The 15,976-nt window shown below is 49.0% G+C and overlaps 1 protein-coding gene across 11 annotated transcripts; it reads right to left on the bottom strand.

Annotated features, from left to right (window-relative positions):
• Window positions 1-953: 953 nt before the first annotated feature.
• LOC103638125 (inositol-3-phosphate synthase-like) lies at window positions 954-14,741 on the bottom strand. Of its 11 annotated transcripts, XM_023301053.2 has the most exons (11): window positions 14,218-14,689; window positions 13,208-13,272; window positions 12,721-12,768; window positions 11,945-12,016; window positions 10,626-10,737; window positions 9,913-10,160; window positions 9,271-9,497; window positions 9,071-9,186; window positions 1,529-1,717; window positions 1,379-1,441; window positions 954-1,284 (listed from the first exon to the last, which is right to left on the bottom strand). In XM_023301053.2, exons 5-11 carry the CDS (start codon window positions 10,671-10,673, stop codon window positions 1,165-1,167), a joined length of 1,011 nt encoding a protein of 336 aa, XP_023156821.1. In that variant the 5' UTR covers window positions 10,674-10,737; window positions 11,945-12,016; window positions 12,721-12,768; window positions 13,208-13,272; window positions 14,218-14,689; the 3' UTR covers window positions 954-1,164. The 11 variants fall into 11 exon arrangements, with proteins under 11 accessions (XP_023156821.1, XP_035818381.1, XP_020399870.1 ...); XM_035962488.1 differs by adding an exon at window positions 13,374-13,592 and having other exon boundaries at window positions 11,945-13,272; window positions 14,218-14,707; XM_020544281.2 differs by adding an exon at window positions 1,818-1,992 and having other exon boundaries at window positions 1,529-1,719; window positions 11,945-13,592; window positions 14,218-14,695.
• Between the last annotated feature and the right edge of the window lie 1,235 nt (window positions 14,742-15,976).

Here is a 15,976-nt window from a genome sequence, read left to right as displayed (position 1 = left end):
GTCTAGAAAGTCATAATCCACTCCCCTTAGAAAACTGACGTGCACATCGGTCAATTTCAACCAGGAACTTCCACTATTGGCCACGTCTGCGTGTCTAGTATCGTAATATACCATGTCATGTGACGACTCTATGCTCACATGTGTCATGCACCATATGACCGAACCCTAGCCCACACATGCCTGTGATACCATTTGTAACAGCAGACTAACATGCTTAATCTAGAGGTTATTTCGAGATAGGCTTGCAAAAAAGGTGTGCCTTGTTGGTATGAGTAAGCTTTAGGCCATGTTGAGACAATATTGTTCCTATTCAACCATATCGCCTAATACAACACAACAACTCTTAGCAAAATTTGGTGTCGAAGCTTTAGGCTTAAACCATGTAGCAAAAAACAAACAAATTGACAAAGCTAGTAGGTGGTTGAATTCCAAAGCTAGTATGTGGTTGAGTTCCCAAAATGATATGCACATTATTTCAAACAAAGATCGCAAAGTGATAATCAAAGAACATATATTTGATAGTTTCAACTGAACTACAAAGGCAATATTTTACCTTACTTGCCAGTTCCTTTTTTGATAAATTATCTTTCCTAAAAGTTACTCTTTTTTTTAAATACCACAAGCAAATCTTAATTTTTAGCATCACTTTTAATTTCCAGAGAGGACTTTTGTCATAGAGAACACCTATATATATATAGTGCCCGTGCGTTGCAACGGAAACATATAATACCATGGTAACTTATATACAAAATGTGTCTTATATTGTTATAAGAAAATGCTTCATAATACATTTGTGATCCTGGCTATACATAATTTTTGTTATTTTTATGTAGTTGTTTCACTACTACATTTCAACCATCATTATCATGTAGACTTCGATATATGCCACAATTTGCATTGTCTCGTCATTGCAGAGTACGTGCCACACCTGTCGGTAGAAGTTCCCTCGTACATTGTCAGTCTCAGGCACGCACCACCATACACGTTTGATGACATTGTTGGCACGAGAGTCCAACAAATAAAATACAATAGCGCGACAACGATGACCAGGAAAGAACACAAAAGAAAACACGAGAAGCCAACATAATCCCACAGCTATTCTCGCCTCTCTAGTTCCCTCCATGCAGCCTCCTGCATATCCAGCTGCAGGCCACGCCACTTCGCTCACTTGTACTCTAGGATCATGTTGTTCTCTAGGGCCAGGCCAACGCAGGCCCTCATGATGTTCTCCAGCACCGCCCTCTGCTTTGCCAGAGCGTTCACCACCAGTGTGCCGGGCGGAACCTGTCGTTCAGGTTTTGTAAGAGAAGATTAGCAGCTGGATTGGAGCAAGATGCGATGCATCGATGCCAAAATTAATGCAGGCGAAAAGGCTTACCAGTGGTGCCTTGGTGAGGTAGCTAAGGATGGTGGCCACCGGGTGGAAGGAGTGGAACTTGTCCTGCATAATGAGAGAGACATTAGATGATGGTGCTGAAGCGTTGAATCACCTAACATGCTTTGGGTTATTCACTTGGTGGGCTCTTACCGTTCCCTCAGGTTTTAGCTGGATCCTGGTGCTGAGCTCAGCCAGGAGCACCAGATCAAGGATGATCGGTGTGGTGAGGAGCGAGTCCTCATAGGTGTTGTGTAGCACGATGGTGTTCTTGCTGCCCATGAAGATCTCTGATGTGTACTCGTCCATAGCCCTCTTACTGTCTCCCACGTACAGCACATACTGCATGCAACAAATGAGTGGCAAGTTTCAATGTAAATCTACGTTTAAACTACTGCACCTGCAAGCTTTTTAAAGAGGTGGAAGATCAGCTAACAAATCTTGATGACAACAACGAGATCGGGATGCTCGCCAGGCCCATAGAGAATGGCATTGCTTGAGACCATGTCATCCACCACGTTGCTCTTGGAGATCTCCTTGGACCTGAATGTTTGAGGGGTAGACAGGTTCATGCCGTCGTTGTTTCCCAAGTGGTTGTAGCTCACAATCGAGGTGGACTGCATGAACATTGTCGGTACCCTGAATCAGGGGTACCCTCTTCTACAGTATGAAGACGCTGCACCCGTACGACACCTCCAGGTCACATGGAGAGCGGCACCCGACCCCACCACATGGGCAGGTCTAAGGGCACCACGTGGCGAGGAAAGATAATACATCCCAGGATGCATCGTTGGGTCCGGACCTCCACAGAGGAACACCGGACCCCTGTGCGTACGAGTCTGGAGCTCCCAAGAAGACATGCCGGGTCCCTCAGGGGGGCCCGGGTCCCTCCGAGTAAGGTCCGGGCCTTAGCAAGGCCCTGGGACGAGGGAGACCCCGGCGCGAGCAAAGGTCCGGTGCTGGCACGTGTCCAGACCTTGCCCTACGCTCCCTGCTCAGGCGGAGACCCGCTGCTGCCGCGTGGCTTGTGGCCCGTGACATAAGCCAACGAGCCGAGCCTGACGTAAGGCCCATATAGCCGCGCAGCCTCTGCATTTATTGCGGAGAGGACGCGCCGGCCGCCACCACGCTGACGGGCGACGTGCCCTCTCAGCATTTAATGCGCCTTGTCCAATCTGCAGGCAGACGGCGTCAGGGTCATCCAGCAGACGACACGCCTGTCCAGTCTGTTGGCAAACAGTGCGCCCGTGCCGAACGGCGCACTGTGCTCATCATCCCTTCTACAAGAAGCTTCCCCTGTACGCCGAGGACACGGAGATCTCGGGCGTCAGGACACGAGAAGCTTACCCCAGCAGCAAACATTTGTAGCTCCAAGCGCTATATTCTTTATGTCCCTGGGCCCATATGTGGGGACCCAGTACCTTTGTGCATGCCCCCCTTCAGCTATAAAAGGGGAGGCATGCGATGTTACAAGGAGACCCAATCTTAGGCTCACTCAGATACTCTCAAGCTCACGAGCAATAAACCACACAGTAGAGTAGGGTATTATGCTCCGGCGGCCCGAACCACTCTAAATCCTTGTGTTCTTATGTTCTTCCCATTTTCCCGACTAACAAGCGAAACGCCTAGGCCCCTCCTCATCTTAGGATTTAGGGTGGGTGCACTCCGCCACCCGGCTGGAGATTTGCTCTCCGACATTTGGCGCGCCAGGTAGGGGCTAGGCATTAGGTTTTTGCTTGTTTCCTTGCCCAAGTATGATGGTGCAAATCATTGAGCACCACGCCGAGACTTCGGTAGATTTCGCAGTGGAGGGAGAAGCTGCTTCCTCCACACCACAGGTTCCCAACTGCCCAGTGCCAGGCACTGCTGCAGTGCATGCCGCACGGCAGCACACGGCTGCGCAAACGTCCCAGAGTCCATCGAGGGCTTCTCCGGGGGCATTATCGGCAGCCAGGGAGTTGTTGCGACACCCTCCAAACTCCACGCCCTCACCGGGGCCATGAAGCAATGGTGGGACGACGTCGACCGACTACTCGGTATGGCACATTCTACCTCAACCAGGTCAAGGACGCGGTCATCCCGGCGCCAACACGAGGCGTCAGCATCTGTGCGCTCACCCTCAGTAAGGGGTGCACAGACCAATGACCTCTGGGCAGAACTCAACCGCAGGCGCGTGGGAGAGGACGCCCGGGTCTCTTTGGAAAGGGCGCGCGAGCGCTGCCAAAACATCGATGGTCGCAACCTCGATCAAGACTTCGCTGCGGTTGCACCGCAAACACCAATGGGCACCCGGTCCCAAACGGGTGTCCCCTTGGCCGGCGTGGGCTGCGCCGCTCTTGCGGATCATCTCCGCGCGACGTCATGGCCACCCAAGTTCCGGCCGCACCTGCCGGAAAAGTACGATGGAACATCGAACCCGTCGGATTTCCTGCAGGTGTATGTCACCGCCATCACGACAGCAGGTGGAAACACCTCTGTGATGGCGACATATTTCCATGTGGCCTTGTCTAGACCAGCCCGGACCTGGCTCATGAACCTCACCCCAGGATCAGTCTGCGCGCGGTTCGTTGCGAACTTCGCCAGCGCTTACCAGCAGCACGGTGTGGAGGCCACCTCCATGCGGTGAGGCAGGAGCCCGGGGAGACTCTCCGGAAGTTCATCTCCCGATCACCAAGGTGCGAGGTACCATACCCCGCATTTCTGATGCTTCCATCATCACGGCCTTCCGACAGGGAGTACGTGATGAGAAAATGCTGGAGAAGTTGGCCACACATGACGTGGAAACTGTCCCCACGCTCTTCGCTCTGGCCGATAAATGCGCTAGAGCCACCGAGGGCCGTGCATGGCACTCGGCCCCACAAGCCAGAGCTGCCCAGTCAGGTGGCTCGGGTGCCATCCCTCGGGACGGAAAGAAGAAAAAGAAGAAGGACCACGACTACCAGAAGCCACGATCCACCGCTCTGGTGGCTGCAGCCACGACCGGAGGCCAGGGCGACCGCAACAAACGCCCACGGCCGCAGAAGGGTAACAGTGGCTCATGCCCTGTGCACCCCAACGGTCGCCACAGTGCTACGGAGTGTCGCGAAATCATTGACCTCGCGAAACGCGTCAGTGAGCGGCGCGAGCAGTCTTCCAAAGATGGCTCTCCACCTCGCCGCCGACCTGGCAAAGAAAGGGTGGACGACGGCGAGGTGGCCGCGGCTGAGCGGGACCTCAGGTATCAGTCGCCCGAGGGGGACCTGAAGGATGTCTTCGCCAAAGGCTCCTACTCCGGTGAAGAAAACTAGACGGACCCCAGAGGGACCCCGTATTCCCCGGTCTACGGAGCTGAAGCATGCCTTCCTCCGGAAACCCTTCTGGATTCCCCACGGGTCCGAGCTACCGACAGGTACACGCGGAAGTGGCCATAGCCAAAGACAAGGGCTCCCGTGTCGAATGCTGATGGGAACCCGGTCGGGACCTAGCCCTACGGCAAGTACCAAACCAAGAAGGGCTTCGCAACTCTCCCCCAGCTGGGAAGGACCCCTCGAGGTAACGGGAATGCAACGACCTAAGGGCAACCATCTAGCTATGACTGGAGGAGTACCTTACCCCGATGCCGAAACATCTCTGTAAGTTCTATTCATAGAAAGTCTGAGAGGTCGAAACTGTTTCCCTTTTTTCTAACTAGGTAACGCATACATGTACGACAACCCGGTGGGGTCTATCCCCATAAACCCGGCCTATTCGTATGCACGCTTGCATGACGAGTTATAAAGAAAAACTACCCCCTCAGTTGCGCTCCTATGATAGTTCCATCTTACTGCTCCATGGTCCTACCTTGCAGTCTTTCAGATAGTACTTTTTATCTAACCCACCCGTACGGTTTCCATCTGTCTAACATAAAGACATCCGAATTGAGCAGCTAGGCTTGCAGTTTAGGGCCCCTAATACGAAAGTTGGGGGTCCGACAGCCTGGGGGCCAGCTCTAGAGAACGGGACCTCGTTCCATGGGGTGGTCCAGAGCCCGTGTAGCCGCTCAGTCTGGTCCTGTACTGTGGGCCTGCACGCTCCACCACTCCGTGACGGGTACCTAGTGTTTGGGGCTATAAGTCCTGCGGGTCCGACAACCTCGGGATCGGAGCTAGAGAATGGACATTAGTCTCCTGGGGTGGTCCGGAGCCCGTGTAGCCGCTCAGCCTAGTCCCGTACCGTGGGCCAGCACGCTCCACCGCCCTGCGACAAGTGTCCTAGTATCTAGAGCCACGACCCAAGGGGGTCTGGACGCGCAACTTGGCCACCCGGACTGAAACCTGCGAGTCCCGAGCATGTATCAAAGGATGGCTAATGTCAGACAGGGGACCCTATGGGTGTACTACTAACGCTCCTTAGCTAAAGCTGTGTACAGATCCAGGCCTCGGCGAGGCTGCCTCCTGAGAATTATTGACAACCTTTTCAGATACGCTGGAATCCAACCTCAACAAATTAAGCCTGCATCCCAGGCAGGGGGCCAGGTACCAGGGAGGAGTCAACATTATCGCACATAGCAGAAACAAGTTGGAGATAGATAAGTGCTAATACTGCTTAAATAGTACTCTTGAGTACCTTGCAAAAAGCAAAAGTATTACATCTGTTTTCAAGTGGAGCCCTAATTCCATCTCTACTCTACAGGTATGAACTACCTCCACACCGGTAGGGACGTGGGATAACTAGCTCCGAGCGGCTCGCCAGCGGAGGCGACCACATCAGCATCAGCGGCGGCCACCTCTGCACCGACGACCCGCCAGCAGTGGCGATCACCTCAACACGTACGCCACTGCGAAAAGGTCCTCGCCCCTGTCTTCCTACGGGGGCGACAACGAGGCCATTAGAGCCAAAGAGCCGGAGGTCCGGCGGCAGGTGGCACTGACGGTCTCGCCAGTGGAGGCAACCACCTCTGTAGTGGGGAGCCTCACCAACAGCGGCGACCACCTCAGCACCGGCGACAGCGGCCACCTGCGCACCAGTGCCGTACCGGCGAATGGCGGCCGCCCCAGTGCGCGCGAAGAGGTCCTCGCTCCCGTCCTCACTGCGGGAGTGAGGACAAGACCATCCAAGAACGCGGACGCCGCCCCCACAGCGTACGACGTCTTGTACGACCCCCGGTGCAGCCGGCGGCGCAGGAGAAGCCGTGGATGTGGCCGACCTGCGCACGGCACGACCGTCGCCCGTGCGGTGGACGGACAGCCACGCCCCGACCAAGCAGCAGGAGGCAGCGCTAGAGGCAGCACCAAAGCCATCCAGGCCGAGGAGCCAGACACGCGACAGCTGACGGCGCCTGCAGCCGGCCGGCCCCGCGTAACCGAAGTTTGCCTCCTCCGCAAGGCTGGTGAACGCCCTTCTCCCCCGAATGCTGGAGGAAGAAGCGGGTTGCCAGCCCATGTGGAGGGCAGGGCCCCAACACGGCTCACCCTCTTCCCCAGCGCGGATGATGAACATCCTTGAAGCTGAGGGCAGGGGGAGGCCGCAGCCCGGCTCGCTTCTCTCCACCACAAGGCTGGTAGTCATCCTTGTGGATGACCACCGACCGGAGGTTGCGGCCGGACTGCATGATGAAAATCCTTGAAGCCGAGCGATGGCGGAAGAGCGCCAACCCCCATGGGTTTGCGCTCCTCTAACAACAGTAAGAAGAAGACAAGATCGGCAGCACCACCATGAGCGCGAGCTCTTCGGTGGTGAGATCACCGGAGGGGGCGGCCCTGGCGCAGATCCCTCTGGAGAACACCGGCGCACCCCATCTGGAGGCCCGGAAGGCGGAAGGGCGCGACGAATGCAAGTGGAGCGTGGCATGGCTACTGCCCGGGAGATCGACCCCTTTTTAAAGGCAGATCTCCCTACTCACGCCCCGAAGCGTCACGGGCAAAGTCTCCCTCGACGTGCATCAGGGTTCCCACCCTATGACATGGGGGCCAGGCCCCACATGTCATACAGTCTGACCCGAAGAACGAAGAAGGCGAACCACCGCACAAGGAGCGTGCAACTACCCCGCGGTTATGCACCCCTTCATTTTTGGAGCAACCAGCGGTCAGGAAGGCGAACCGCTGCAAAAGGAGCATGCAACTGCCCCGCGGTTAAGCGCCCCTTCATCTTCGCCGTAACTAGCGGTCAAAAAGGCGAACCGCCCCTGCAACTGCCTCGCGGTTGTGCGCCCCCTCAGCTTCGCTGCAACCTGTGGTCCAACATGGGGGCCCAGGCCCACATGTCATGCACCCGGCGCACCGGTTGCCGGGTGCGGAATAATCGCACCGCAGCTCGTGCCAATGCCACGTCTTCTCGGGGCCGTTGCGGAAGACTGAAAAGATAAGTTTTCAGAACCGGTGCAGTGACTCGAGGCACCCCGCGCATGACCCAACAGTGACACTAAGTGCACGGGCCAGTCAACCGTGGGAATAGGCGCCACAGCCGGCATGACCATAGGCAGGACGACAGTAATTGCATCAACAGGCGCACAGAAGCAGCAGTCCAACCGCCAACCAGACTCTGGCCCCACCTGTAGGCTCGCATCCTCCCCTGAGGCGGGCCCGGGGGCCACTATCGATACCCTGAATCAGGGGTACCCTCTTCTACAGTATGAAGACGCTGCACCCGTACAACACCTCTAGGTCACACGGAGAGCGGCACCCGACCCCACCACATGGGCAGGTCTAAGGGCACCACATGGCGAGGAAAGATAATAAATCCTAGGATGCGTCGTTGGGTCCGGACCTCCGCAGAGGAACACCGGACCCCTGTGCGTACGAGTCCGGAGCTCCCAAGAAGACATGCTGGGTCCCTCAGGGGGGTCCCTCCGAGTAAGGTCTGGGCCTTAGCAAGGCCATGGGACGAGGGAGACCCCGGCGCGAGTGAAGGTCCGGTGCTGGCACATGTCCAGACCTTGCCCTACGCTCCCCGCTCAGGCGGAGACCCGCTGCTGCCGCATGGCTTGTGGCCCGTGACATGAGCCAACGGGCCGAGCCTGACGTAAGGCCCATATAGCCGTGCAGCCTCTGCATTTATTGCGGAGAGGACGCTCCACCTGCCACCACGCTGATGGGCGACGTGCCCTCTCAGCATTTAATGCGCCCTGTCCAATCTGCAGGCAGACGGTGTCAGGGTCATCCAGCAGACGACACGCCTGTCCAGTCTGTTGGCAAACAGTGCGCCCGTGCCGAACGGCGCACTGTGCTCATCATCCCTTCTACAAGAAGCTTCCCCTGTATGCCGAGGATATGGAGATCTCGGGTGTTAGGACACGAGAAGCTTACCCCAGCAGCAAACATTTGTAGCTCCAAGCGCTATATTCTTTATGTCCCTGGGCCCACATGTCGGGACCCAGTACCTTTGTGCATGCCCCCCTTCAGCTATAAAAGGGGAGGCATGCGACGGTACAAGGAGACCCAATCTTAGGCTCACTCAGATACTCTTAAGCTCACGAGCAATACACCACACAGTGGAGTTGGGTATTACGCTCCGGTGACCCGAATCACTCTAAATCTTTGTGTTCTTATGTTCTTCTCGTTTTCCCGACTAACAAGCGAAACGCCTAGGCCCCTTCTCATCTTAGGATTTAGGGCGGGTGCACTCCGCCACCCGGCCGGAGATTTGCTCTTCGACAAACATATACAAGAATTATTGTAAGTATGCCATCTGCCAAAAACATTTCGAAGGGGGATATCAGGTTTCATTGATAAATTGTACCTTTATTCCAGCACCAACAAGGAAATCAACCAGGACCGATTTCATCTTGGTCTTCCCACTCTTGAAGTCGTCACCACCGATCAGGCAGTTGTTCTTGATAGCAAGATCAATCAGCCCTACAAACATGCAACAAGTATAATAAGTCTTTGAACAGAAATGCAACACCATAAAACTTTGCAAACACACCAAACTAAACACACCAGGCACAAAAGTGTTCTGGGGGCTCCCATTGATGAACGACACCCCCTCTGTGACACAGGCAATGACATATAATGTTGATGGCGATATCTCCGCCTCGTTCTTGTCCATAGATGCTAGCAGATTCTCCATTGTGTCGTTGAGACCAGCACATACATTGTTGTACCTTTCAGTGTTTGCAGTCCATAGCACGACTACCTTGTCCACTTTGTTCTTCTCCTTAAACTCCCTATTTCATTGGCTACATATAAGCCATAGCTTCTATAACGGATTACTTATACCAGTGAGCCATGTTGCTTCAACCATGTTAATCTAGATTCCCAAACCATGTCCACCGAAATACATCATTAATCGTGGATAGTTTGTTAACTTTTAAGTAGTTTCAGTTCTTTGTGGAGTCCTCATGGAAGTGTGAGTGGTTACTGTATACAATGTCAAATTGTTTAACATACCATAGAGACCTCTACATGCACCAGTGAAACAATATGTTCTGATATGTATGTATATGTACTAAATTCATAGCAGTATTTCTTTGTTTTAGGTTGCAATGAGGACACTTCTTTAATTGCACAAAGGCATGTTAGGTTGCACTGAGGACACTTCTTTAATTGCACAAAGGCATGTTAGCATCCATGTCCGAATACCTGATATCCTTGATGATCTGCTCCACCTGTTCTTTCTTGGTGCCCTTGATGACATTATTGGCACGAGAGCCCTGGTTAGCGGCGATGAAGTCTGGATCATAAACACCGAGAAGTGGCACCATGGACTCCATGTAGGGCCTGAGCTGCTTCTGTAGGTCAATGTCCAGCACCTTGGCCCTGGTCATGGCATCTACCAGGTTCATGTTGCTGATGTCCCAGCCTCCAAACACAAGGTTGTCTGGGTTCACCTGAAAACCAGTTCAATAGTTCAACTTGGTCATGAAAACAAGACCTCAAAAGTTTGAGGATTTACAACCAGTTAGCACCACCGTCAGTCAGTACTGCCCAGTGTAATCCAAAGATGCTGGAACCTATCAATGATGAGAGTTCAGTAGAAAGGACAGACGCTTGTTCTAGTGGCGAGAATTCTCCAGTGTTTTATACAGCTAGGGCTGGCAATGGACATGAGAATTATCATGATAATGATTCTAATAGGAGAAGTATTACTTCAAATTCATGCGCCGACGATGATGATAGAGATTAAGTCTTGCCTGAAGAATCGTCTAGCTCTAATTGTGAGGACAAAACTGTCTCGGAAGAAATAGAGTCTGGAGCAGATGTAGATCGAGTTAGACCCTTGGAGAAAACTACGGTACCTAATGAAAGAAAGCCATTTATTAACAAGCTACAGTTGTTGTTGAAGTTTGGCAGACCATCAGCTGAAGACAATGTGGTGGAGAAGGGCAGTGCGCAGGCATCATCAGATAATAAAGTTGGTGTAGTTCCTCCTTGCTCTTCACCTGCTAATGCGAGTTCAAATAACTCCTGCAGCGACATAAATTTGGTGTATGGCAATATTAAGAAGGTGATGGGCACACTGAAGAAGATTGGGCAGAACATGCTCGAAAACAATGATATTAGAATATAAGAAATACTTAAGCAACACCGACAAAAGACCTTGTAAATCTAAGTAATACTAACATATTATATAGAAAGGTATAAAATGAACAAAACTATCCCAATCATTGAGCTCATATTGTAAGACCCAATTCAAATGACCAAAACTCAGAATTAGATATGCTTAGTTAGGTGCCCGTGCGTTGCAGCGGCACACAATCAATTCGATAAAATGTTCATGCACAACGATTACATAAAAGCAAATACCACAAAAATTATCGACCTCAATAGCTCACAAATTCGTTGGCAACAACACATAACTAACCTGATACAAATCAAATTATACTACAATTTGAATATCAGAAAAAACAAAGTCTAAGAAGTGAGTACAACGTCTAAATCATATATTAAGGTGCCAGTGCTAACGCTACAATGACATAAATAGTATATAAGTGTACATGTGGCTTTAGTAGGAAAAAAGATAAAGCATAGAAGTGTACATATTGCATATAGGCATAGGGTAAAATAAACCGTAATCCCGTGAAATATCCAATCATAAAAAACAAAAACATGTGACCATAATACATTCCATGTGATCAAGTAAATAAATGCTAGAAGAAAAAGCTAGTACAAATTGAAAGAAAATTATTTGGAGCATATAGCGTGGCCTATGCCACAGCCCAAAGACTTAATGTAGACCACAACAATACCACTTGTTACACAGAGTTCTGGAGGTTTGTGGAAGTTCGTCAACAAACAAATATAGATTAAGGTAAACTTACTATTGGAATTGCAATGCAAAATGGATGTACGAAGAGATTAGGTGTGTGTAGCCTCACCAGCTTAGATAATTGTCTGATTGATTTCAGTAGAGCATGTTCAACAGATGGCAACTACTTTAACACTTAAAAAAAAGAGTAGAAAATAACACCATAGGTCACATCCTCTAAAGGAATAAGCACATGTACCATTTCTGATTTCTGAAAGTTAAACAAAATCAGAGGAGCAATAACGTCGCTGAATAGGAACTGCATAATCTAACACATCAGATAATATGTTGCCACTCCCAAGAACAAGGATACCAAAACAAAATGGACTAATAAGACAAAGAATAGGGCTTGGGGGATTGGATCACCTTGTATAGGTTGGTCTTAGTGGTCTGATAGGAGATGTCACGCCAGGAACTGCACCATGTCGAATAGATTTTCTAAAAAGTGCAAAATTAATAGTATTTTGTAGTGCCTCAATAACTCAACCTAGATTATGTTGATATGGTTGCTTTGCAACAATATTAAGGCTGGAAATAAAATCTTGAGCCTGGTGACTGACCTGAGAAGCTCAACGTGGATGAGATCTTATATTTTTTATAAATATATAGTAATAACAGGATGTAGTTTAACGGAGTTATGTACTACTAGCATACTTTCTCCCAATACTTGTTGGATTTTGATCTTTCTTTAGGGAGTGTTTGATTGACTTCTACACCAGTTCTAGGAAGAGAAAGCCTGACCAAGTCAACATCTTCAGTCGCCGCTAGAGCTTTAGTCCCCGTCGCTCCAGTACCTAGCTCGCCGCCATCTCCTAATACATTACAGTATGTTCTAGGACCCCACCCCATGTACCTCCTCTCCATCAATCGTGTAATCAGGGTGATCTATATGTGCATGTTTCATTCGAGTTACCAAAAAGTTAGGTATTAGTCTTCCAAAACTCGTAAAGTTTGAATTCTCTTGCTGAATCTGAAGCACATAAGGAGCAGCAAAAAGCTAAAATGATTTCCCTGGATAAGGTTCTTAGTTATGTTTAGGAAATGGAAACTAAAACATATAGATTCATCAATTATGTTCCCATAGTCACACTATTACATGCCAAAATGGAAAAATGGGATAAAATGGAAAGCAAAGCACATACCACTTGTTATATCCTTCAGAGGAGTCCCCTATCAGGGAGGTCAGGAACCTGAATAGTGGTGAAAAGTTTAAGGTGTCTTGTGATTAAAAATATTGTATGATTACTATTTGTGATTATTAACTGCCAGGTCAAAATTTTCAGCAGATCAGCAACTCATTATTTAGCGCTGAAGGTATTGCTAAAAATGGAAAACACAAGAAAACGACAATTTTTACCTGGCATGAATCACATGCTAGACTTAATGACAACTTCTAGACAATATCGACAACATTTACATAAAGAAACAGATAAAATAATGGCTCATCATCCCCTTGTAGTTGTGAACACAAATGAAGTTAAGAAAGTGGTACATGATCTCCTTGTCATGTAAGAGGCTTTGATGACAGGTGCCCGTTGAGGAACTGCACACCATTGCCAATGGACTTTGATAGAGAAGGGGAAGGAGGCATTGGATAGCTCGAAGTCCAGCTCAAGAACAAACGACAACCTTTTCATCAACTTGATCCTGATAATGTTCGTAGAGTGGTTTAACCAACAGAGAAAGCATTACACCTAGAAAGAAATGGTAAGTTTAGTATGGACTATGCATATTGAGCTATCATAAAAGAACAGTACATCCAAACATTTATCCATAAATACTTTATAGAACTCACCAATGTAAACAAGCGTAAGAAAGTTGAAGAGCATTCAAACAAATGAAACCAGCCACAAAATCAATATCATCTTTTGTACTATGGAGAACAAGAAAAGGTAAGAGCATATATAGTTAGGAAAAAATATAACTTTCCTATCTGTCTTGATGGCGATGTCATGACCAACAACCAACAACCTATTGATCCATACAAGAGCATAATCTGTAGCTTTTTCAACAACTGCATTTAAAACCTCAAGATTAGGAAGAGGTGGAAGAGGCATGTGGAGGAACCAAAACAATCGTTAAGTTAAATTAAAATTAAATTGTACATTGTTGATCACAGAATATGACGCAAGATCACAAAAATCTAATACCAATTAGGGACATTGAAAAATGATGAACAAGTCAATTCCGAGCAATCAGGAAATATGATTACACTTCTTAAAATCAAATGATGTTAACTTCTATCAAGTTAACAGATCATACCGAATGACTTGGTGCTAGGAGTTGTTGAACCATAATAATATGAACAATTATCAACATCAAAAGATAAAAAGGCATAGAGCACTCAATATAGGGTAATGACATAAACACCTAAGCATGCCTTGTATAAGGGATAGAATAACATTACTATAGGCTATGGAGACAAATGGCACATGCTATGGTTTCACACAGTAGGAACAGAGGAGGGGTATGCATACCTGGTGGGTGAGTGTCGCAGGCGGAAGTCCCAAAGGCCCAAGCACCAAGCGTAGGGCGGAGGCGGCGACAACCATGGAAGGAGGAGATGGCGGACATAAACCTAGGCCTAACGAAATACCAACCGAACCAAAGGAGGAGAGGGATGGCTAGTCTGTACTCACCTGGGCACCACAACGCGGAGGGGCTCGACAACGAGAAGACCTCCGGCTCTAGATCCTGGGGGGTGACACGCTCGCCTACGCGAACGTCACCGCCCGAGAATCAGCCGCCCCACGGCTAGCGCATCACCGCGTTGGGGTTCCTCCGCAGACGAAACGTCGATTAGATACCAGGCGACGACGGCATCGCAGGGGCGAGGGTTAGGCGTTGAGGAGGAGGCGGAGGAACTCTGATGCGGTGAGGCTGGCAGCGTTGTGGAGAAGATGCGTTAGGGTTTAGGGGGTGGTTGTCGCAGTGTGGAAGGCAGCGGCGAGCGCCGGGGCTGAGGGGTGAGCACGGTTTGGGAGGCAGGGGGCGGGGGTAGGCGGCGACGCTAGGGTGTGGACGCAGTCTCCTAGGGTTCGGAGTAGCGAGAGAGAACACACGGGGGGAGGGGGACGACGCGGGCGTGGGATGGACGGGCAGGGATCGCGGAAGTGAGCGGTGATTGCGAGAGACAGGGGCGTGGGCGTGCTTCACCAAAAAAAAGTGGACGCCCTCTCTACTATCATATAGATTAGTAGAGATTAGACCGTGGAGATGCCATTATCAGTAAGTTTCCTTCGAAATACATCTTTCCTATTTGTGAGGTGGACATGTACTAATTTTAACACTTTAGTCAAACCAAAAAATCTAGTTTGCATGAACCAAACCTCTACTAAAAGACACATTTATTAGTGGTACAGATACGTTAACATTTGCCACTACTCTTTGCGCCTCACAATTCTAAGTAAATAAGAGTAAACCTCACAAAAAGGTTTAACACCTAAAAACACGTTCTTACAAAACACACTTGCTCTCGGCTCTCCACTCTAAAAGTGTCGCAAGATAAAAATCATCCTTTGCTTTTATAAGACCGGCCAAAAAAAAAATGTGAACCCCCGCCATGTGTTGCACCTTATAGGTCTATTAGATATAGGGGTGCAAGTGGTGTGGATAATTATCAGATCCGATCCGAATCCTAATTATACAGATATGGTGAAGGAGTTATTATATCCATAAGGATATGGATAATTCGAATACAATCTACGTGCAGATAATCACCAAAATCCAACGGATATAGAGTATCCGATATTTGAACGCGGATTATCCAATGCTTAAAATAAGATAATATCTAATTAGTTTGTCAAGTACAAGAGAGACATAGAGTCAGTCAACAATAATTAATTACTGCCCAAATAAATCTGAAATTTCTATATGGTAAAATAGGAAATGAAACACTATATAGGACATAATAGTGTAGTGTGTGACAAGCCATCATAAATCAATCAACGATCAGCCTATCACACACTGTATAATGTGTGACGTAATGCTATTTATTATTTACCTACTTAGTTATTTATTATAGCTATATTCAAGTTATGTTGTCAATTATTAAACTTTAATTTATGAATTATTGATCGCTATAAAAAATAGATGTATATATGTATTATCCGACCTTTGAAATCCGCTTCCGCCACGCTTCCGCTCCAACTCCGCACCATTTTCGACATCCTAAAATATCCATATCCACAACCACATAATATCCACTCCGATCTGAATCCAACGATAAAAATAGGATTAGGATATGGAAAAGACGTTATCCGATCCGATCCGATCCGTTTGCATCCCTAATTAGACATGCATTTCCTTGTTAAGGAGTTTTGTGAAATCCCATCCTCGTTAATCAACCTAAACTATCACTTACTGAAAATGCATCTCTTTTGTAGTTCCATGTCAAGT

The sequence above is a fragment of the Zea mays genome, chromosome 9 (genome assembly GCF_902167145.1).
Source record: "Zea mays cultivar B73 chromosome 9, Zm-B73-REFERENCE-NAM-5.0, whole genome shotgun sequence".
In the NCBI taxonomy this organism is placed as follows: Eukaryota; Viridiplantae; Streptophyta; class Magnoliopsida; order Poales; family Poaceae; genus Zea; species Zea mays.
The sequence above is the reverse complement of the archived record's forward strand: the minus strand, read 5'-3'. Positions and strand labels throughout refer to the sequence as shown.